Genomic DNA, 23,853 nt, shown 5'->3' with positions numbered 1-23,853 from the left:
AACCGGGTTAGTCCTAATGTTTAAAGTTGGATCTGAATTTCATGTTTGCACCAAATTCGCTGAGGTAAGATAAATACTTTACTATATATACTTCCTATAGGGATGTTTGTCTTCTGCATTTGACCCATCCTTAAATGGGTTAAACAGGAGCATCTTGAAGTATAGTTTTGATGAGACTTTTACCTCAGGGTTTCTGTGAGCCCTGCGTGTTTTTATTGTGTCTTATATAAGGTCATTATTTGGCTGTTAAAGCTGTTATTGTGTGATGAAGCCTGTCATCGCATTAGCAGGAGGTGATGGATGATGGGCCATATGGTGATTTACATGTTTTAGGGACTCCTCTCTCTCTTTCTCTGTCTCTTTCTCCCTCCCTCCCACTCTCTCTCCTCTCCCTCCATCTCATTCTGTCTCTCTCTGGCCCGCCCTCTCCCTCTCTTATACCCCACCCCTCTCCTCTTTCTCTGTCTCTCCCTCTCTTATAATCTCTCCCACCTTCTCTCTCTCCCTCCATCCCCCATCTTTCCTCTCCCTTCCTCTCTGTCCCCTCTCTTTCTCTGCCTCTCTCTCTTATACCCCCCTTCCTGCATCTTTGCCTCTTTCCCTTTCTTTTTCTCCCTTTCCTTTCTCACCCTTTCCTTTTCTCTTCTCTCTCCCTCCCTACCCCATTCGACTCTCTCCTTTTCTCTCTCCATCAATCCACCCCCCTCTCCTCTCTCCCTCTCCTGCTCTCTCTCTCTCGCCATCCTCCCCCTCCTTACCTCCTCTTGCCTCGCCCTCATTCCCTCGCTTCCCACCCGCCTTTTCTGCCTCTCTTTCTCTTCCTCTTTCTCTCCTTTTCTCGGTCTCTGTCTTTTTCTCCCTCTCTCTTCTTTCATTCTCTCTCCCGACCTACCTCCTCCCACTCTTTCTCAATTCACCCCTCCCTCCATGCACCGCCATCTCTCTCCTTCTTCTTACACCGTCTTTCCTCTCTCTCTCTTATGCCCCTCGCCCTCCCTCTTTGCCTCTATCTTTCTCCTTCTCTGTCTCTCCATCTGTCCCTCTTCCTCCCTCCGTCCACTCCCTCTCCTTCCCCTTCCTCCCCCTCTTTCCTCTCTCTCCCCCCGTCTCTTTACCCGCTTTGCTCTCGCTCTCTTATACCCCACTCCGTCCCTCTTTGCCTCTCCATCTCTCTCCTTCTCTCTCCCTCCTCCTGTCCTCTTCTCTCCTCTCCCTCCCTCCACCCATCCCTTGCTCTCTCCTTCCTCTTCTTCCCCCCTTTCCTCTTTCTCCCTCCCTCTCTTTCCCGCCCCTCTCTCTCTCTCTCATACCCCACTCCATCCCTCTTTGCCTCTCTATCTCTCTCCTTTTCCGTCTCTCCCTCTGTACCTCGTCCTTTCCCTCTCTCCCTCCGTCCATCCACCCGCTCTCTCTCCTTCCCCTCCTTACCCCCTGTTTCCTCTCTCCCCCTCCCTCTCTTTCTTCACTTCACTCTCTTTGTTACACCGCGCTCCCTCCCTCTTTGCCTCTCCATCTCTTTCTTTCTCTGTCCCTCCTCTCGCTCTCCCATCCCTCCCTCTCTCTCCTTCCCCTCATTACCCCCCGTTTCCTCTCTTCCCTCCCTCTCTTTCTCCACTTCTCTCTCTCTGTTACACCCCGCTCCCTCCCTCTTTGCCTCTCCGTCTCTCTCACTGTCCCTCCTCCTGTCCTCTCCCTCCCTCCACCCATCCCTTTCTCCATCAGAATCCCTCTCTCCACTTGCGCCAGAGCGGAGGCAGCTGCTCGCTCGTGCGCAGCGTCTCTCCTCCTCTCCTCTCCTCCTCTTCCTCTCCTCCATCTCTCCTCTTCTCTCCTCCAGACCCGGGACCTCGTACACTATGACACGGCTCCCTCGCGCTCCTTCCCCGGGGCTGCAGTGACCGTTTCACCGGAGAATCCTGCGCTTTGGCTCCGGGACGCGGTTATTTGGAGGTAAGACACGAGCTGCTCTGTTTGTTTAACGTCCCCATCTTTGTAGAATACCGATTTCCCCACGTAAGCTGCACTACACCGGAGATTTTTTTGTTTTTACTCGTGCAAAAAGTGCATAGATCCTTTACGAACGCGCTTTAGCAGTGCGGAGGACAATTACGCACGTTACGCATGCTTTGATTTTGAAGCGAGGCTTGCAATTTGCACCAAGAGTGAACAAAACATGCAAAATATCTTAAGTAAAACCCCCAAAATGTTACTATATCCAGCCAAACAGCACTGCATCCTCTTGCCTTTGTGTTATCTATGAACTGCTGCGTTTTGGTTTTACTTTAAACTTATATTTACGCATGGATAGCATAGTAACCAAAATATATATATATACATACATGAGCCATAAACGAAGGCTATGGACCGTTACCACCGGTCACCTCTGGAAAACTGCGTTGTGCGTCTTTGTTACGTCGATAATATTGATAATTTAAGAGGAAACGTGCCTAATGGTGTTTGTACACAAGACAAACGTGCTGCAAGGAATCAACATGGATCCACAGCACGGGCAGCATGTGCATTTGTATTCAGGAGCACTGGTGTCTCTGTGCGTAAAGGTCTAAACTGCAAGATAAATGATGTAGCATTAGTAGTTGTAGTAGTGGTAGTAGCAGCAGCAGTAGTATTAGTAGTAGTAGTAGGGGTCAGTGCAAAGGCAGCTGTTTCCAAATGGAGCGCACACAAAAGAAAAGAAGTTGGTGGATCCATTGTGGGGGTCACCTTTGTCTCACTGCTGCAGTACAACACCACCTGTTACTGAGGGACGAGGGACACGTGGTCTAAAAACGTCCTATATTACACAAAATGGACACTCTGTTCCACCTTGTGATGTCATGAAGTGGTAGTTTTCACATTAACAGCTCCTTTTACCTTTAGTTCAGTAGAGATTGGCAATTCCAGGGTTGAAATGATCCAAATGATTCTAGTGAAGGTGTGTGGAGTTTAAAAACACAGTGGAGCACTTTCTGCATTACCACATGATGACATCACAAGGTGGAACAGAGTGTTTTCAGTTTGAGAGAAGAACTCAGCCTAAATATGCAGGGTTTGTGTGTTAAACATGTGTGAATGAAACAAAACACAACTCCAGGTCTGTTTGTGATGAGGAAACAACAGTAGAACAGATCAGAAAACAGCGTAATATGGACCTTTAAATGTTTTTTTTTTTTTTATTTCAGCCAAAATATGAAGTAACAGGACGATTCAGGTCAGCTATAGAAACATTTAATACATACAAGACAGAAAAAGGTAAATAAAACAGGCCTGTTTATCCTAAAGTACTTTTTCATAAGAAGAGACAGATTATATACATCCATCCATTCACCAAATACATTTTTTTATTCACACTTTTAAGTTTAGTTTTACATTTTAAAGCTCTTACATTACACAAAACTGACTCTTGTAGCTTTAAGTCATGTTATAATGTTGTTCTCTCCTCAAAAACAGACCTGGAGTTGTATTTTGTTTCATTCACACATGTTTGAGTAACACTTTAGTCTGTTAACATCTCACATACATCACAAAAAAGCTTATATGGCCTCTTTAATCCTTTACATTATTTCACGTGTTAAAGAGGCACTATGTAACTTTTTGGTGAAGGGTCCACCTCCTGCTTGTCTCCTTATTGCTTTGCCTGAAGTGATCCACACTTTGACATTAAAGTAATTATTCACTTATAGTTGTTATTCCTCAAAATCCTTGAAAAATGTGCATTCCTCTCCATAGGTTTAGATCTGATGGTGTCACCTTTTTTACGTTTAATGCCATATTGTGGAACAGTCCAGGCGAATCAATAACATATGGATAGCTGCACATCACAGTTAGCGAGCAGCACTTTTTTCATTTGTACCAAAATGACAACGCAACGCTGCTGAATTCAATGAGAAGAAACGACTACAACAAAGATCATTAAAAGATCTGAAAAGTCCATTTTGCTGAATTTCCAAGTCAGCCTGTAGTGATCCACGCAAGTTTCATAGTAAAAATAATGCTTCAGAAAGTAGTAACGTGAACTAGGTTTTGAGTTAACGATAATTTATCTCACAATTTATCTCCATCTCCACATGGCGTGCGTGGCTGGTGTGGTCTCAGACGGGGGTTTTATTGTGTTGATATTGATGTAGAGGGTCATTTGAGTCAGAATCAATAAGACGAGGTGCTGCCGTCGATCATCTGACAGAACCAAACTCTTCATCATCTTCAGACGTTTAGTGGTTTAGTCCTTGCCTTGGTTTACTCTAGTCCGGGTTGGAACTGTCAAAAGTATCGAAAGTCAGATGCTAATCTATGCTAAAGCTAATGTTGAAAGTAGATGCTCCTTTTTCCCAGGTATCGATACTAAAAAAAAGTCACATTCACAGGACAGAAATGAACCTTTCCTGAATGTCTTTAGAATGATCTTGGGCTGAATCAGAACAAGTATAAGACACATAGACTAGTTTTATCATGGGTTTTTGAGCAATAAAACACATGTAACTGAAATTATATATAGAAAAAGTTAATAACATACAGTGGAATATCCCAGGCAACCCCATACCATCCCCAACCCACCAGAAAAGTTACATAGTGTACCTTTAAAGGGCCTAAATTACACAATTTTCTGGTCTCTGTTATAATGTACCTGGATGTCTGAAGGATTACACAGATATAAGGACACATGGGAATATAAAGCAAAAGTACTACCTTTTAAAAGTGCACTGCGTAACTTTTCTGATGGAGCATCTGCCACCTGCTTGTTTCCATGGAGATATGACTGTTTTGCCTTAATTATTCCACAGTATGGAAATAAACATGGTTATCACAATGGAGTTAAAGTTAATGGTCAGATCTATGGAAAAATTGAGTCTATTCTTTAGTATCAAAATCAAGTTTGAAATTTTAGTATCGTGACCTGGTTTAGTCCTGGTTTAGTCCTGGTTTAGTCCTGGTTTAGTCCTGTTTTAATCCTGGTTTAGTCCTGTTTTAGTCCTGGTTTAGTCCTGGTTTAGTCCTGGTTTAGTCCTGGTTTAGTCCTGGTTTAGTCCTGGTTTAGTCCTGTTTTATTCCTGGTTTATTCCAGGTTTAGTCCTGTTTTAATCCTGGTTTAGTCCTGTTTTAGTCCTGGTTTAGTCCTGGTTTAGTCCTGTTTTAGTCCTGTTTTAGTCCTGGTTTAGTCCTGTTTTAGTCCTGGTTTAATCCAGTTTTAGTCCTGGTTTAGTCCTGTTTTAGTCCTGGTTTAGTCCTGGTTTAGTCCTGGTTTAGTCCTGGTTTAGTCCTGTTTTAGTCCTGGTTTAGTCCTGTTTTAGTCCTGGTTTAGTCCTGGTTTAGTCCTGTTTTAGTCCTGTTTTAGTCCTGGTTTTGCCCTGGTTTATTCCTGTTTTAGTCCTGGTTTAGTCCTGGTTTTGCCCTGGTTTAGTCCTGGTTTAGTCCTGTTTTAGTCCTGTTTTAGTCCTGGTTTAGTCCTGGTTTAGTCCTGGTTTTGCCCTGGTTTAGTCCTGGTTTAGTCCTGGTTTAGCCCTGGTTAGTCCTGGTTTAGTCCTGTTTTAGTCCTGGTTTAGTCCTGGTTTTGCCCTGGTTTAGTCCTGTTTTAGTCCTGGTTTAGTCCTGGTTTTGCCCTGGTTTAGTCCTGGTTTAGCCCTGGTTAGTCCTGGTTTAGTCCTGTTTTAGTCCTGGTTTAGTCCTGGTTTTGCCCTGGTTTAGTCCTGGTTTAGCCCTGGTTAGTCCTGGTTTAGTCCTGTTTTAGTCCTGGTTTAGTCCTGGTTTTGCCCTGGTTTAGTCCCAGTTTAGTTTCATTTTGATGTAGATACTTGAGTTTTCAAAGGATCTCTGTTTTTCAAATACATTTACACAGGGACATTTGTGTGTCAGATGTCCTCCCTGTGTATCAGATGTCCTCCCTTTTGGTGAATTCTTCTGGATGTTTTTAAAATAAAACTTTGAGCAAAACTTTATTACTGAAACACAAATTGCAAATCGAATCACAGTCACAAAACGCTCGTCAGATATTTTCCTCAAATCGTTCCGCTCCATATGCTTCAGTCCCAGCTTCAGTGAGAGCTTCTGGGATGACATCTGGCTTAAAAACACTCGCTAATGATCATTAGAGCTGTTATGATCTCAGCAGGGGCAGATGCAGAGAGGAGAGGTCAAAGGTCAAAGGGGAACCACCGTGAGGAATCTGTGACGAGTCTGAGGAAAGTGAGTGGGAGCCATTGTCCAAACAGAACTTAAAGGACAAGTACCAGATTATTCCCATGTATTTAAAGGACCCATGTTACACTATTTTCTGATCTGTTCTAATGTTGTTTCTAATGTTGAACAAAACAAAACACAACTCCAGGTCTGTTTTTGAGGACGTAACAACATTATAACATGACATAAATCTCACAAGAGTCAGAGATATTGTATAAGCAGCTCTTGAGGTCAAAATAAGTCCACTGTGTTCTGTCTGCATCTAATTAGAAAGCATTTTATTGTCCGATAATCAGGAAGTACATGTTATAATTAATTACTAACTGTTTAATCTTTACTCTGGTCTCTGAGAGTTGTGAAAAGTGTTTATAAACTCATCATGGTGAATTAATTAGGATGTTCTGAATGCATAATGTCAGTGTGGAGTAACTTTGGTCCACTGCAAACTGTTTAACCTCCTGAGACCCGAGCTCTTGCAGGACTTTATTTGCAAAAACTATTAAGAGCTTGAACACATGCATTGTAAAAAACAAAATGAGAAACAATTGTGCCTCTAGGATCAATGTGTCTCATTTGTGCTGCTGACAGGAGCAGGAAGACATGTGCCTTTAAATAAAAATAAAATAAAAATAAATCAATCAATAAAAATTAAAATACAATAAAAAATAATAAAACAAATAAAAATACAAAAATATAAAATCAAATAAAACATAAATACAAAAATAAAATAAAAATAAATGAAAATTAAAAAAAATAATGAAAATACAATTTTAAAAAATCAAATCAAATAAAAGAAATATTTAAAAACCATAAAAAAATCAAATCAAATAAAAATAGATAAAAAATAAAAATAAATGAATAAATAAATAAATATTCTAAACTCCTAGAAATATTCAAAATTGAACATGTTCTTGTTGCTGTTCTTCTAAAAATTTGCACTGTGGCCTAAACAACCCAAAATGTGTTGTCCACAGATGAGGACACCAGGTCTCAGGAGGTTAAATGAGCTAGTTCTGTTTTTCATGTTTTTAAGATGGTAAAAATCAGGTACAGTGGCTTTAAGAAATATCTATCCCTCAGTCAAATATCCACTGTTGTTATAACAATTAACTATTGGAAGCTAAAACTAAATGATCTTGTTTTCTCTACTAAATATAAAACTTGTGAAGAGGAAAAGTCTTTGCATATAACAAGAAGCTAAAGTCTTGAATAAATAGACTTAAATCAGCCCTATTACGCTTGTGTCTCTATAGTTCTCATCTCTGACTCTGTGGATCATTATGTTAGAATTTACACATTTTAAATCACAATATTCATCTAAAACGACTTAATAAAAGAAACAAACCCGCTGACTTCTGTGTTAGAAAACTGCGGTGCCCAATGGGAGCTGACGTCGCCGCAAACATCATCACAACAAAGAGTCGACATGGTTAAAGATCTGAACAGTCCATTTTGCAGAACACGTCTGATTCAATACGACTTCAGTACAGCTAGTTTGACTGACAGGCTCCCAGCGAATGAGAACTAAGAGCTTTTTGTAAACCCATCAGGACTGGAAAGGTCACGGTCTCTTTGCATCACGTCAGGACACGTTTACACGACACGCCGCTGAGTCTGAGCTGTGTTTTGTTTTCATTGAGCCGAGGACGATGAGTCGATATTTGAGTGGCGTCCATATTGGATTTTCAGATTGAAGCACTCGGAGGGATTGATGAAACATGAACAGCGCCGTATATGAAGAAAAATGATGTGGTCCACAGCCAGTCGTACAGGGAAATAACCCACAGCATGGCTTTACAGTGGAGGACATCACTCACTCGCAGCTGGTTCTTTAAAGGCGCTGTACTGTGGAAAAACAATACAGAGCTAGTTCATTTTAAACAGTTTGCAGTGGTCCAAAGTTACTCCTCACTTACCTTATGCATTCAGAACGTCCGAAGTATTCACCATGATGAGTTTATAAGCACTTTTTACAACTTCCACAGGCTAGAGCAGAGTTTTGCCGTCATGCTAGGTGGGTACAACGTCTTTAAGGTGAAAACATGAGGGTGGCAAAATGTACTGTTCTGTTTTGTTGTTGTTTTCTTTTGTTTTTATCCTTAATATTCCACAGTATGGCATTAAACTTAACATTTTCCATGGAGAGGCCAATAACATCTCCATGACGACAAACACGTGGCAAATCACCATCAGAAAAGTGACAATGCACCTTTAAGTTTAACATGTATTCAATTGCAGGAGTTTTAAAGACCAAAAACTAAAAATTAAACAAAAAACTAACAAACGAAGAAAAAAAAAAAAAAAAAAAGACCTACTCTCCACCTGTAACTTGGCCTGCTGTTTTTGCCTGCTTGTCTCCATGGAGATTGATATGTTTAATGCCATACTGTGGTGCATTCTAGGCAAAGCAATAACACTTTTCATTAAAACAAGCAGGTGGGGAAATCCTATTTGAACCAAAGTGCATTTTTAACTTATTTATTCTGAATTTAAGTGATTTTTACTTTATGGATATAGCTATATACAACGATTTGAGAAAAAATATTGAGTCACCATTTTTCTGACGTATTTTAATGTTGGGATTCTGTTCAGACTTCACATTTTAAACACGTCCAGAAGAATGATCAAAAACACTGAAATATGAACTGACAAACTAACGCAAGAATCACATTTCAGAACATGTTTGTACAGATCGAAACTACAGATTTAGCATCTTAGAATAAGAGGAGATTCTGTCGTTTATGGAGGAGATGCTGGTCCTTAAATTTGCGAGTTCGATTCCTGCCGCACTCGTCTCCTCGTTCTCTGCAGTGTGTGGAGTGTGTTGTGGTTCCTCATCAGCTCCACAGCCCGAGTGAGTGTCCGAGTGATGTGACGAGTCGTGTGAATACTAATGTGAGCACAACACAAACCCTCTCTGAGCCAAACAGCTGCAGTGTTACATAAGAACGTCAATACACACCAACCGACAGGACAGAGATCGGCCACTTTATTATGACCACTGGATTCATCATAGTAACTGTCTGAGGTATACAGTATAAGGCAGAGTGAACATTCTGTCCTTTTGATGTGGTAGACGATTATTCAAAATTGACCTTTTTGAGCTTCATTTGCATTTTGCCAGTTTTGTTGCATTATAGACAAAACTCCAGACATTATAAAAAATTGACTTTTTTGAGCTTTCAACCATGTTATACTGCTGTCCCTCATCACAAACATACCTGGAGCACTTAAAATGCCAAGTTTGCAGTTTTGTTGCATCATAGATAAAACCCCAGAATTCTCCTATGATGTTTTTAAGGCCAAAAATTCTGCAGTCAAATTGTGTTCACAGCAAACGCATGGCTGTGTTAGCAAAGCATTTTTGGGGAATGGGACTTTACGTTTCATTGTTCATTGTATTCCAGTTTCTGACAGCAGAGGGAGCTCAACCTCTAAATGGCTCATTAGAAACACAAGTGGAGTTTATTGTGTTTTCCAGATGCAGATGTTTTAAAGGCAAAAGAATGTTTACTACGTGTCCTTTAAAGCAAATGTGAAAACTAGACCACAGAACCCCTCCAAAACTGCAGTGTATGTTGTCAGCATTAAAGTAGGTTTAGACCTGGTCTCAGTTTAGGCCTGGATGTAGTCCTGGTTTAGACGTGATCTTGGTTTAGTCCTGCGTAAGTTTTGGGTTAGACCTAGTCCTGGTTTAGTCCTGGGTTCGACCTGGTTTAGTCCTGGTTTAGTCCTGGTTTAGTCCTGGTTTAGTCCTGGTTTAGTCCTGGTTTAGTCCTGGGTTAGTCCTGGGTTAGTCCTGGTTTAGTCCTGGTTTAGTCCTGGTTTAGTCCAGGTCTGGTGCAGTGTTTTATGAGGATTTATATTAACCTCAGGAGAAAGAAGAATCCACAGTTATTGCACAGCCAGTTTCCTCAGATTTTTCACACAATGGGGCACTTTTCTAGTTCTTCTCTGTTACATAGAACGATCCTAACTCTTCTGAGAGCTTCTGCCAGACCACGCCCCCTTTTACCTGATGAGCTCATCCTGAGGGACAAGAATTGCTGTAAATCAGACCTGTTCTGCAAAATCTTCTAGTTGTTTGTCACCATTAACTCACCTGATGTTGTATTTGGAGTGATTCATGTTTGAGTAATCTTTAATCTCTTATTTTCAAGATTCCATTTTGCCGATCGACCCCAGTTTAACCTCCACTGGTACCCACACACTGTGACGTACACGCTCACTGTGACGTACACACTTACTTCTCCAGTTTCATTTTCTTAATCAGTGATACTCTAGGATTCGGCAGCGTCGCATAGTCATTTTGGAACAAATGAAAAAAATGGGCTGCTCGATAAGTGTGACCTGCAGGCTCTTCGTTGTTATGACATTTAGGGGCGACGTCAGCTCCCGTTGGGTTTTCTACCGTGGCAGTCAGCGGACATGTATCTTTTATTAAGTTTTAGATGAATATTGTGATTTAAAATGTGCAAATTATAACATAATGATCCCCAGGTGTAACAGATGGGAACTATAGAGACACAAGCACAGCGTGTCTTCTTTAATAAATCCACACCTGCAGAGGACACCACAGTTTGGAAACACTAATTCATAGAATGACATGTATTTTAGGAGCAGTGTTGGCTCTGACACACACACTCATCTTCACTCACATGACAACATTAGTTACAATGAGGTTATGTTTAATTATCTTGGAGTTGGAGGAGACGGGGCCGTTAGCATCCTTGTATCTGGTTGTCTTCAGATTTCTCTATATTACATTCAGGAAGTCTGTTAGCATGTTTCAGACAAGCTAATTATTCCATTTCCTCATCTGATGTGAAGCAGGAGCTGGTGATTGTGGTGCATTTCCTGATATGAGCCTGAGACGTGTGTTCTGCCCCATGTGTCACATTAAACCTGCTGAGAGCATCAGTGAATCCCAGAGGCAGAGACAGAGACTGTGGTGTCACGATACTAACATTTCAAACTCAATTTTGATACTAAGGAAGGCAAGGCAAGTTTATTTGTATAGTATAGTGCCGGTGTAGTCCTGGTAGCTTAGTCCTGGTTTAGTCCCAGTTTAGTCCCGGTGTAGTCCCGGTTTTTGGTCCTGGTTCAGTCCTGGTTTAGTCCTGGTGTAGTTCTGGTTTAGTCCTTGTTCAGTCCTGATTGAGTCATGATTTAGTCCTGGTTTAGTCCTGGTTTAGTCCTGGTTTAGTCCTGGTTTAGTCCTGGTTTAGTCCTTGTTTAGTCTTGGTTTAGTCCTGGTTTAGTCCTGGTTTAGTCCTGGTTTAGTCCTGGTTTAGTCCTGGTTTAGTCCTGGTTTAGTCCTGGTTTAGTCCTCACTCTGGGCACCAGCAGGAGGTCGATCCCTGAAGTCCTCAGAGTGTGAGATGGTTCATAGTGGTCCATAGGTGTACACTAGTCTATGTGTCTTATACTTGTTCTGATTCAGCTCAACATCTTTATAAAGATACTCAGGAACACTTTATTTCTACTCTGTGAATGTGACTTTTTTAGTATCAATACCTGCTCAAATGAGTATCTAGTTTCGACACTGACTTTCAGTGCTTTTGACGACCTTAAGAGGAGCTGGTGATTGTGGTGTACTGTGGAGTAAATCCCAGAGGCAGAGACAGAGGGAAGGCTGGGGGAAGGCGGAGCAGATCCCTGTCACAGCCATGGAAAACTGCCAGATTAAGTCAAACTGGGAAGAGTTTGTGTGAAATTCTAATCCATGTAACAACACTGTCAGTTTGGCTGGAGCTTAAAGTCCATATGACAGGTGCGACTGCTCCTGTCACAAAAACGCCAAGTTAACGTCATTATATTTAAGATTTGACTAAAAATCTTGCCTAATTTTTTTCTTTTTTACACAAATGGCAGATGTGACACACGTACACGTAAATCCATAATGGTTACTTAGCAACCATAATAAAACACAACATCTTTTCTCAACTGAATGTTTAAAGGGCCATATTACTTGTTTTCTGATCTAATGTTTCTTCATCACAAACAGACCTGGAGCTGTATTTTGTTTCATGTTTAACACACAAACCCTCCAGATTTAGGCTGATTTCTTCTCTTAAACAGAAAACACTCTATTCCACCTTGTGATGTCATTGAGTAGCGATACAGGAAGTGCTCCACTGTGTTTTTAAACTCAATACACCTTCACTAGAGTCATTTGAATAATTTTAACCCTGGAATTCCCAATCTCTACTGAATTAAAGGTAAAAGGAGCTGTTGACTTGAAAACTACCACTTCATGACATCACAAGGTGGAACAGAGCATTTTGAGCTTTGTAGATGTAACAGACTAATAATAAAGGGTTACTCAGACGTGTGAATGAAACAAAACACAACTCCAGGTCTGTTTTTGAGGAGGAAACAGAATTATAACATGGTTTAAAACTCAAAAGAGTGAACTTTGTGTAATATAGGACCTTTAAACTGTCAGAAAAATGTCTTCCTTCTCTTTAAATCGTCACGGAAATTTGTAGAGGCATTCTGTTTTGTTCCTGCATTTTTGTACTTTTCTTCTCAACTGTTTCTCCCACTAACTGCCTCTTAACTGATGGAAAACTGTGATAAATGTTTAGCACAGATTCTATCCACCAGACCAGGTCATAACAGTGTGCAGCATCATACGGACTTTGTGCAGAGAGTCAGAATTAAAGAACAGGCTCATATCAGGTAGAAAAACTCCTGCTTGAGAGAATTCAATTGGCTTTTGGTCTGCCATAAAAATCTCCATATTAACAAAAGCACAATTACCTGCCCCCGTCTTTATTAAATCAGACCTATTCTGCAAAATGGACTTTTCAGGGCTTTTATCCATGTTGTAGTCGTTTCTTCTCATTGAGCCTCTGAAGTTGTATTTGGAGTGATTCATGTTTGAGTCATCTTTAATCGATTTTCAAGACGCCATTTTGCCGATCTGCCCCCGTTTAACCTCCAGTGGTACATGCCCACTGTGACGTACGCACTTCCTTCTCCAGTTTTATTTTCTTAATCGGCAGCATCGCGTAGTCATTTTGTTACAAATTTAAAAACCGTGCTGCTCTATTGTGATGTGCAGCTGTCCATAGGGGGCGCTGACAGCACGCTCAGCTCCCATTGAGCAGCATGAAACTCAGTAGATTTGTTTCTTTTATTAAGTTGTTTTAGATGAATTTTATGATTTTTAAATGAGCAAATTCTAACATAATGATCCATGAGTGTCACAGATTATAGTGTCGGTACTATTTTTGGCTCCTCTGCTCGTTTCACCACCAGAGGGAGCAGCATATGTGCCCAGCAGGAGAGGTCAGAGGTCAGAGAGGACAGGTGGACCCCCCAATGCACCTACACTGTAAAAATATCTAGTCTTAAAATGACTAGAGATATAATTCAGAACAATAGATTTTAGCTGTGTTGACTACAAAACAAGGTTAGACATTTAAAAGGACTTACATTATATTTTTGTAAGTATTTTGTACAGGCCAACATAGACTTGTTTTTACATTTTGTGAGTTGCAAAGAGCAGTATTGATCTTAAATGGCTTAATACCATGGAAACAGCAGGTCCGTTGACGTCCTGCACACTTCATGGGCCTCTTCATATAGTGGGATTTTACTGCAGCAAGCAGCAGCATCTTTTCATTTTCACTTGTGGTAGGTGAAAAGTGATATTTTCTGAGCACTTGAGCATCATCTGCAGGACACACTCTACATTGATTAACGATTATATCACGATAATGATTGAAGTTGTTATGGGTATGAATAATTATAACTTTAACAGAGAATACTATGGATGAGCAGGGCTGTCGACTGAAAATTGGAGGCCCGGTACAATAAGCCTCACATGGCCCCCTGTAATACAAATTAACAAAAATTGGACAAGAGAGTCCAATTTTGGGCCCCTAAGACCCTGGGGCCCCGAATGATTATTGTCAACCCTTTTATCACGATAAACGATATTATTGTTTATTGTCCCATTCCTAGTCTCAACACATTTCTGACTAGTTACAATAACATAACTTTACAATGATGTCTTTTTATTTATTTATTTTTATTTATTTGCTCAGTTTGTCGTGGAATAAAAATGCAATGTTAATGAACCAAGTCAGAAACATTTTGAAACAAGGAAAATAATCTATCAAGAAAACACATCTAGTCAAAGATGCTCAGATTAGTGTTCTGAATAGTCTGTGTGCACAACAGCGCCCCCAACCTCTCTGTTAGTGTCACTACTTCCTGGTCAGGTTTATCTCTATGAGGTTTTTACTGAGTCACGCTAAAGTGGATAAATATTGAAAGATCAGGCAGTGGACAGGGAGCTGCAGGTGGGTTAGGGGTCAGGGGTCAGAGGTTAGGGGTTTATGGTCAGACAGAGGACAGGGAGCTGCGCGTGGACGTCACTGACAACATGTTAAACACTACACAAATAAAACACTTCAGCAGAGACACTTGTGTTTAGAAAGAGACAGGTTTGTGTCTCAATGCTAACGCTAATGCTAATTTTGAGGCATAATAAATATTAATAACAAACTGAAATATTCTACGTGTAAAATAATTGTGTATTCTTTAGTTTAATCAATTTGAATAGATTAAGAGACTGTTTATTTGATGTTTTATGTTTAACAAAAGTGACTGTTAGTTTTGAGACACTGAGCTAGCTAGCGTGCTGCTGTGTCAGAGCCATTGTCATTCAAGTCATTTTAACTCCTCGAGCTTTCCATGGGTTTCAGAATGACAAAAAGTTAGGATGGCTGCTATAGAAATTATCATTTTAAAGCAAATATTATATCTTAAATGAATGGTCAGCAGTCCTCAAAATGGCGCCATGTATCAAGAAACTGAAACACATTAATCATTTTATTTTTTTTCCCTACTATGGTTTATGGTTCAGTGCATGAAAAATTGAACAGTTATTTTGGGGGTTAGTTTTTATGGTGGGACTTTTTCTTTGGACGAGTGGGAACTTTTCTGAAGCTGTGAGCTGTAGAAGGTTGAATAAATCACTTCTGTGCCTCATTAAGTGTTTCATTTATTTCTTATTTTCTTGCATTAATTAACAGAACTGTACATATTGATTCATATTTGGGAGATAACCCTGCTATAAAGAGATTGTTCCAGTGGCAAAATGTTTTTTAATGGTATCGTTTATCGTCTATATTTTCTTCAGCGATATATCGAACTTCAAATTTTCTTATTGTGACAGACCAATGTAGAGCCCATAGACTGTGTATGTAAATGGACATAGTTAAACTAAATGTCCCACGTGTTAGTTGCCAAAGAACTAAGCCAGGACTAAACTAGGACTAAACCAGGACTAAACCAGGACTAAACTGGGACTAAACCAGGACTAAACCTGGACTAAACCAGGGCTAAACTGGGACTAAACCAGGGCTAAACCAGGACTAAACCAGGACTAAACCGGGACTAAACTGGGACTAAACCAGGACTAAACCTGGACTAAACCAGGGCTAAACTGGGACTAAACCAGGGCTAAACCAGGACTAAACCAGGACTAAACCGGGACTAAACTGGGACTAAACTGGGACTAAACCAGGGCTAAACCAGGACTAAACCGGGACTAAACCGGGACTAAACTGGGACTAAACCAGGACTAAACCAGGGCTAAACTGGGACTAAACCAGGGCTAAACCTGGACTAAACCTGGACTAAACCGGGGCTAAACCGGGACTAAACCAGGACTAAACCAGAACTAAACCAGGACTAAACCAGGACTAAACCAGGACTAAACCAAGACTAAACCAAGACTAAACCAAGACTAAACCAAGACTAAACCAGGACTAAACCAGGACTAAACCAGGGCTAAACCAGGACTAAACCAGGGCTAAACCAGGGCTAAACCGGGACTAAACCAGGACTAAGCCAGGGCTAAACTGGGACTAAACCAAGACTAAACCGGGACTAAACCAGGACTAAACCAGGGCTAAACCAGGACTAAACCAGGGCTAAACCAGGGCTAAACCGGGACTAAACCAGGACTAAGCCAGGGCTAAACCAGGACTAAACCAGGACTAAACCAGGACTAAACCAGGACTAAACCAGGGCTAAACCAGGGCTAAACCGGGACTAAACCAGGACTAAGCCAGGGCTAAACTGGGACTAAACCAAGACTAAACCGGGACTAAACCGGGACTAAACCAGGACTAAACCGGGGCTAAACCAGGGCTAAACTGGGACTAAACCAGGACTAAACCAGGACTAAACCAGGGCTAAACCAGGACTAAACCGGGACTAAACCGGGACTAAACCGGGACTAAACCGGGACTAAACCAGGACTAAACCAGAACTAAACCAGGGCTAAACCAGGACTAAACCAGGGCTAAACCGGGACTAAACCAGAACTAAACCGGGACTAAACCGGGACCAAAGCAGGACTAAGCCAGGGCTAAACTGGGACTAAACCAGGACTAAACCAGGACTAAACCAGGACTAAACCAGGACTAAACCAGGACTAAACCAGGACTAAACCAGGACTAAACCAGGACTAAACCAAGATTAAACCAAGACTAAACGTGGGAAATCAGTGTTTGAGTTTTGTGCACCTAAAACCTGGGACATTCTTCCTGAAGATGTGAGACAGGCCAATGTGACAATGTTTAAATCCAGACTCATATGGTTCTGTTTATCTGCGCATGTGACTGAAAGGGTTTTATTCTGCCTCTTCTCTTTTAATGTTCATTTTATGATGATTATTTATGTTTTGATTTGTTGTATTGTTATTTTAATGTCTTTCTTATCCTGTAAAGCACTTTGAAGTACTTTGTGTATGTACTATACATATAAATATTGTACTGTACAAATACACTTGCCTGGCCTTATTTTAATGTCTTTCTTACTCAGTGAATCACTTTGAATTACTTTGTGGACCATTCGTGTTGTACAGATAAACTCGCCTTATGGGTCCTATGCATTTGAATAACATTACACACTTGGATACAGTTGGAGATACAGTGGGGTTATGCAGGATTTTGTATGTCAGATAAAAATGTTTGTTGTTGAGTTAATAAACACAATCGCATACGTGAGCTTTGGAAACACACGCAGCTTTGGTCCATTATGTAAAGTAACGGGTTGTTTTGAAGTCTGGTGGAGATGGCTCTAAACGTGGCTCTGCAAAAGTTTCTATTTTAGTCAGAGCTCCATGACAACACACTCAGAGACAAACGCAGTGCAGAGGAAACGGCTCCTGTTCATTTCATTAAACGTGAACGTAATTTACTCAAAACAAGGCAAGGAAAGTTTATTTGTAAAGCACAATTGGTTCACAAAGTAATTCAAAGTGCTTTACAGAGTACGAAAGACATTAAAATCACACAAATCAAAACATAAATAATTACAAATAATCATCATAAAATTAACATTAAAACAGAAGAGGCAGAATAAAACTCTTTCATTCATATGCACAGCTAAACAGAACCATTTGGAGTCTGGATTTAAACATTGTCACAGTAGAGGCCTGTCTCACATCTTCAGGAAGATTGTTCCAGGTTTTAGCTGCACAAAACTGAGATGCTGATCCCCCACGTTTAGTCCTGACTCTGGACACCAGCAGGAGGCCGGTTCCTGAGTGCGAGATGGTTCATGTGACGCTTACATGTTGGAGATGTAATACAAGGCTGATTCAATACAAAATAAAATAGAAAATAGACAAAACTGCTGATGGTCTATATTACACAAAACTGACTCTTGTAGCTTTAATCCATGTTAAAATGTTGTTCCCTCCTCAAAAACAGACCTGGAGCTGTGTTTTGTTTCATTCACACATGTTTGAGTAACACTTTATTATTAATTTGTCTACATCTCCAAAGCTCAAAATGCTCTGGTTCACCTTGTGATGTCATGAAGTGGTAGTTTTCATGTTAACAGCTCCTTTTACCTTTAGTTCAGTAGAGATTAACAATTCCAGGGCTGAAATTATCCAAATGATTCTAGTGAAGGTGTGTGGAGTTTAAAAACTCAGTGGAGCACTTCCTGTATTACCACATGATGACATCACAAGGTGGAACAGAGTGTTTTCAGTTTGAGGGAAGAACTCACAGTAAAAATCAGCTGTGAAGTTGCTGGTTAGACTCCAAAGTCAGAAATACAGTGTGTGACATCATCACTTCAAAACCCCATAGAGAATGTTCTAGAGTTTAGTTTAATGTTTTATCTATGTGGAAATGTGCAGGTGCTTTGCCCGTCAACAGGAATATTACACAGTGATACTTTAAAGCTACTGTACCAGTTTTCACTGTCTTAAAAAATGTGAAAAACAGTTCATTTTAAACACTTTGTAGTAAGTCCAAAGTTATTTCCACAGACTGTATATATAAATGGACATAGCTAACCTGCTAGCCGCCACTTTGCAAATAGGAAGTGATCATGGGCGCACTTCCAGCTCCATCCACCCTGGCTCTAATTCGCTTCACATTGAAAACTGTGTCCCCTCTCTCTGTAACTGCTGCTGTCAGACTTGTCATTTTGGTCTTAAATGTTCATATTAACCCGCTCTACATGCCCCTGGGGTTTTTATTTCACTATTGTGTCTGTAAATCAGAATATGAACATTAATACGAATATTCTTTCCCTGAGGGCGCTCCTGCTAGTGTTAGCAACAGGTTTGATTGACAGTGTTGCGTGCTAAGGAGAGTTACCTTCAGCAGCCTTGCTCTGGATTGGCTCTTTGGTTGCTATGATACTCTCAGAATTCCCCTGTAACTGCTCCAGCCTCGATGAGCTTCATTTGATTGGAGCTGAACGCCGTGGGAGACGTCACACTCACTTAGTCCACTTCTTTAAACAGTTTATGGTTATTCCTCACTTGCCTGATACGCGTTTCACAACTCTTAGAGACGAAAATTTGAGTTTACAGTGGCAGTAAAGCAGCACACGTCCTGATTTTCAGCCAATAAAACTATGCAGACAGAACACAGTGGTCTTAGTTGGACCTAAAGAGCTGCGTACACAATATATCTGAACTGAGACGAGACCAGTTTTGCTCAAATACATGGAACACATCTAGTACAGGCTCTTTAATGTGACAATTTACTGCTTATTTATTTACAACACAGTGAATAACTTGATTAAAACGTCTAGAAGGCATCAAAAGTGGCTATAACTTCTCGTATCCAACTTGCTGACTTCAAACTAAAACGATCCAACCCTCTGTCAGCTCAGGCCTCTGGTTTTCTGCTGGCTGCATTTTTCTTAAATCTTGCCCTACTTTTGTGTTTGTGTTTGTGCTGAGTGCTCAAAGTCTCTGCTCGATGCACAAAAGCAGCTGTGACAAGCGCAAACTTAAGCTCAAACCAGTGCATTCTGGGACAAAAAGAAACGTGCAATGTAAAGCAGATGTTTTGACCTGATTTATGGTTAATATCTTTGCGTTTAAAGGCACTCTACCGGATATTTCCTTTTAAAAATGTGAAAAACAGTTCATTTTAAACAGTTTGCAGTGGTCCTGTAATCCTAATTATTCCTCGCAATGGGTTTACAATGCGTTTTTGTCAGCAACTTACATGCTAACAGCGCACTTTCTGATTCTCGGAGGATAAAACGTTATAGAATTAGATGCCGGCAGTACACAGCGGTCTCATGTTGACCCCAAGAGCTGCTTTTATAATATATTTGTGATAGTATCAATCTATACATCCAGTTTTAACATTGCCCAGACTATAGAATTTGACAGAACATTTACCCATTAACTAGTACATATACTGTTTAAAGCTGCAATATGGAACTTTTCTGGTGGGGTATTACTTTGCCGGCATTTTCAACAACACAGTATTAAAATTAATATTGATTCAATGATGTGTCATTGAATTGTATGCACCAGTAATTTGGCCTGATGAGGTCACCTGCTTGTCTCCATGGAGATAGACGACTTTAAAGGTCCCATATTACAGCATTTTCTGATTTGTTCTAATGTTTCCTCATCAAAAACAGACCTGGAGTTGTGTTTTGTTTCATTCACACATGTTTAACACACAAACCCCATATATTTAAGCTGAGTTCTTCTCTCAAACTGCAAACACTCTGTTCCACCTTGTGATGTCATCATGTGGTGATACAGGAAGTGCTCCGCTGTGTTTTTAAACTCCACACACCTTCACTAGAATCATTTGGATCATTTTAGCCCTGGAATTGCCAATCTCTACTGAACTAAAGGTAAAGGGAGCTGTTAACTTAAAAAATATCACTTCATGACATCACAAGGTGGAACATAAAGTGTTACTCAAATGTGTGAATGAAGCAAAACACAACTCCAGGTAAGTTTTATATTTTTTATAACACGGCTTAAAGCTCACAAGAGTCAGTTTTGTGTACTATAGGACCTTTGATGCCATAATGTGGAGTATTCCAAGCAAATCTCCATGGAGACAAGCAGGTGACAGACCCTCCACCAGAAAAGTTCCATAGTCCACCTTTAAATGTGTCCTCAGATGAATCTGCCGGTGCGATGTTCTGTTTTGTGGAGATTTTCAGGAAACAAAACCTGTTTGTTCCTGTTTTTTCTTTGGTTACTGTTCTAACGTTTCATCTTTGTCTCTGTTTGTTGCAGGTGTAATCCGCTACTGAGGTGTGACGCCAGACAACAAAAGCTTATCTCCGAACAGCTTGGACCAGATGCTTTTCGAGCTCATCAACGCCTACATAAGTGCCAACAATACCCAGGGAAGATACGGCTACTAATGCGAGCAAGATTTCCTGAAGTAAAACAAGCTCTCTTCTAAGCTACAAGAGAGCTACCAAGATGGCGTCCCGAACCATGTTTTGGCCTTCGCTAATCTGGCTTCAACTCGGATTATTTTGGGCATTTTTGGCGCCAGTTTACGGCAAAGAATGTCCAAGATTGTGCGTTTGTGAAATTCGCCCTTGGTTTACTCCTCAGTCAACCTACAAGGAGGCCATAACTGTAGATTGCAACGATCTAAGGCTGATGAAAATACCTGTAAACTTGTCGCTAGATACGCAAGTGCTGCTCCTTCAAAGCAACTTGATCTCACACACGAACGGAGAACTGGAGGCGTTGGTTAACCTGACCGAGCTGGACTTTTCACAGAACAACTTCAGCACAGTGGAAGCGGTCGGACTTCGAAGCATGAACCACTTAACGACGTTGCATTTGGAAGAAAACCAGATCACGGAACTGCCAGATTTCTGCTTGAAAAACCTCTCCAATCTTCAAGAGTTGTACATCAACCACAATAAGATCAGTTCCATCTCCGCCCATGCGTTTGGCGGTCTTCACAACTTGCTAAGGCTTCATCTGAATTCCAACAAGCTACATGTTATAGATAGCCGCTGGTTTGAAGAAACACCCAACCTGGAAATACTCATGATTGGTGAAAACCCTGTAGTTGGACTTTTGGATATGAATTTCAAACCTCTTGGAAGTCTTCGGAGTCTTGTTTTGGCTGGTATGGATCTTACAGATGTTCCAGCTGATGCCTTCATAGGTTTGGAGACCCTTGAAAGTATTTCGTTTTATGACAACAAGCTAGTTCGAATCCCGCAACTCGCGCTCCAAAAAGTCCCCAATTTGAAGTTCTTGGACTTGAACAAAAATCCCGTTCAGAAACTACAAGAAGGAGATTTCCGTAACATGTTGCATCTAAAGGAATTAAGTATCAACAACATGATGGAGCTGGTTTCTATTGATCGCTATGCTTTGGATAATCTTCCAGAATTCACCAAACTGGAAGCAACCAACAACCCCAAGTTATCGTACATTCACAAGCAAGCCTTTCGAGAGCTACCATCTTTGGAGAGCTTGATGCTAAACCACAACGCTCTAACCGGGCTTTACCAGAGTAGCATCGACGCATTACCAAATTTGCGTGAAGTTAGCATACACAGCAACCCGCTACGTTGCGATTGCGTTATTCAGTGGATGAGTTCAAACCGCACCACAGTTAGATTCATGGAGCCGGCTTCCATGCTTTGCTTCTCCCCACCTGAACTTAAAGGTCAGAAAGTACGAGACCTGAAATTAGTTGAAGCAGCGGAGCAGTGTTTGCCGTTAATTTCTCATGACACCTTTGCGAGCCATTTGAATCTAGAGCTAGGCATGAGTGTTAGCTTGGATTGTCGTGCTATGGGTGAACCTGAACCGGAAATCTATTGGGTAACTCCTTTGGGAAACAAGATAACGCAAGACACCGATTCGGAACGCTATCATGTGAGTAGCGAAGGGACTTTACATTTATCACATGTCCAAGTGGAAGACTCGGGGCGGTATACGTGTGTGGCACAAAACACTGAAGGCGCGGATACGAAGGTGACTACGATGCGAGTGAATGGGACCTTAATCGAAAGTGCCCAAGTTATGAAAATCTATGTAAAACAAACAGAGTCTCATTCAATTCTAGTTTCGTGGAAGGTAAACTCAAACGTTATGACTTCAAATCTAAAATGGGCATCGGCTACTATGAAAATCGATAATCCGCACATTACGTACACAGCTAGAGTACCGGTAGACGTCCACGAGTACAATTTAACGCATCTCCAACCCGCTACTGAGTACGAAGTGTGTCTCACTGTTTCAAATATCCACTTACAAACCCACAAATCTTGCGTAAACGTAACGACAAGAAGCCCCACTTTCTCCTTGGACATTTCAGAGCAGCATCCTAGCGTAGCCGTGCTAGCTGTGATGGTAACGGCGTTAGCGTTCATTAGCCTAGCCACAGTCGCAGTCTACACGGCGAAAAAGTGGAGAAGGAAAAACTACCATCACTCGTTGAAGAAATATATGCTTAAAACGTCTTCGATTCCTTTGAATGAGTTGTACCCGCCGCTTATCAACTTGTGGGATTCAGACCCGGATAAAGACGCCACGGATGGGATCGGGAAGCCTTCTCCGGTTGATACCACGCGTAGCTACTACATGTGGTAAAATGCTAACAAAAAAAAAAGCACAAAAAGACACAACTTTTGCCATTTTTTGAGGCAAAGGTCCATGTCGCTAATGTTTTTGTATTCCCTGCTTTGCTAACTCAAGGCGGAGGAATCAAGGACAGGTTTTTTATTAGTATAGCGTATCGCCTTTCGTTCTTGTGTTTTGTACTCTCCAAGATGGCAGCTGTATTAAGCCTACGGTAATTCTTTATAATTGCTATATATTGCTGTTTTTGTGGTGCAAGTTTGAATGACTCTATGCTAAAGCAACATTATGTAACTTTTACTCTTAGATATAAATGGGATTGTTTGGTGTTTTTTTAAATTGTTTATATATATATATATATATATATATATATATATATATATATATATATATATATATATATATATATATATATATATATATATATATATATATAGTCCTTTGAAGTCACCAGCTGTTTTTTTACATTTATTTGGAATATGTAATACTTTAGCTTACAAAGGCAATTGTTTCAAAAGGCCTATTATGATCTTTTTTTTTATTTTTTTTTATTTTTTTTCTTTGTCACAGTTTTTGTCCCTCATTTTTGTCTTTGCTTCATAGACTGTATATATAAATGGACATAGCTAACCTGCTAGCTGTTGTGTTCCAAACAGGAAGTGAGCATGAGTGCGCTTCTGGCTCCATTGACTCTGGCTCCAATTCATTTTCTATTGAAAAACTTTGGCCTGTCTCTCTGTAACTGCTGCTGTCAGACCCGCTCTACATGATCCTAGCATTTTATTTTGATATTTTGTTCTTAAATC

At 40.7% G+C, this 23,853-nt stretch overlaps 1 protein-coding gene across 1 annotated transcript; it reads left to right on the top strand.

Moving 5' to 3' along the window:
• Window positions 1–1,872: 1,872 nt before the first annotated feature.
• Window positions 1,873–23,326, top strand: LOC117371180 (leucine-rich repeat neuronal protein 1-like). Its single transcript, XM_033966805.2, has 2 exons — window positions 1,873–1,950; window positions 20,723–23,326. Exon 2 carries the CDS (start codon window positions 20,915–20,917, stop codon window positions 23,057–23,059), a length of 2,145 nt encoding a protein of 714 aa, XP_033822696.1. The 5' UTR covers window positions 1,873–1,950; window positions 20,723–20,914; the 3' UTR covers window positions 23,060–23,326.
• Window positions 23,327–23,853: the final 527 nt, after the last annotated feature.

Source organism: Periophthalmus magnuspinnatus, chromosome 5, assembly GCF_009829125.3.
Source record: "Periophthalmus magnuspinnatus isolate fPerMag1 chromosome 5, fPerMag1.2.pri, whole genome shotgun sequence".
NCBI classification, from domain to species: Eukaryota; Metazoa; Chordata; class Actinopteri; order Gobiiformes; family Gobiidae; genus Periophthalmus; species Periophthalmus magnuspinnatus.
Note: the sequence above shows the minus strand (reverse complement) of the source record. Positions and strands in the feature narration are given on the sequence as shown.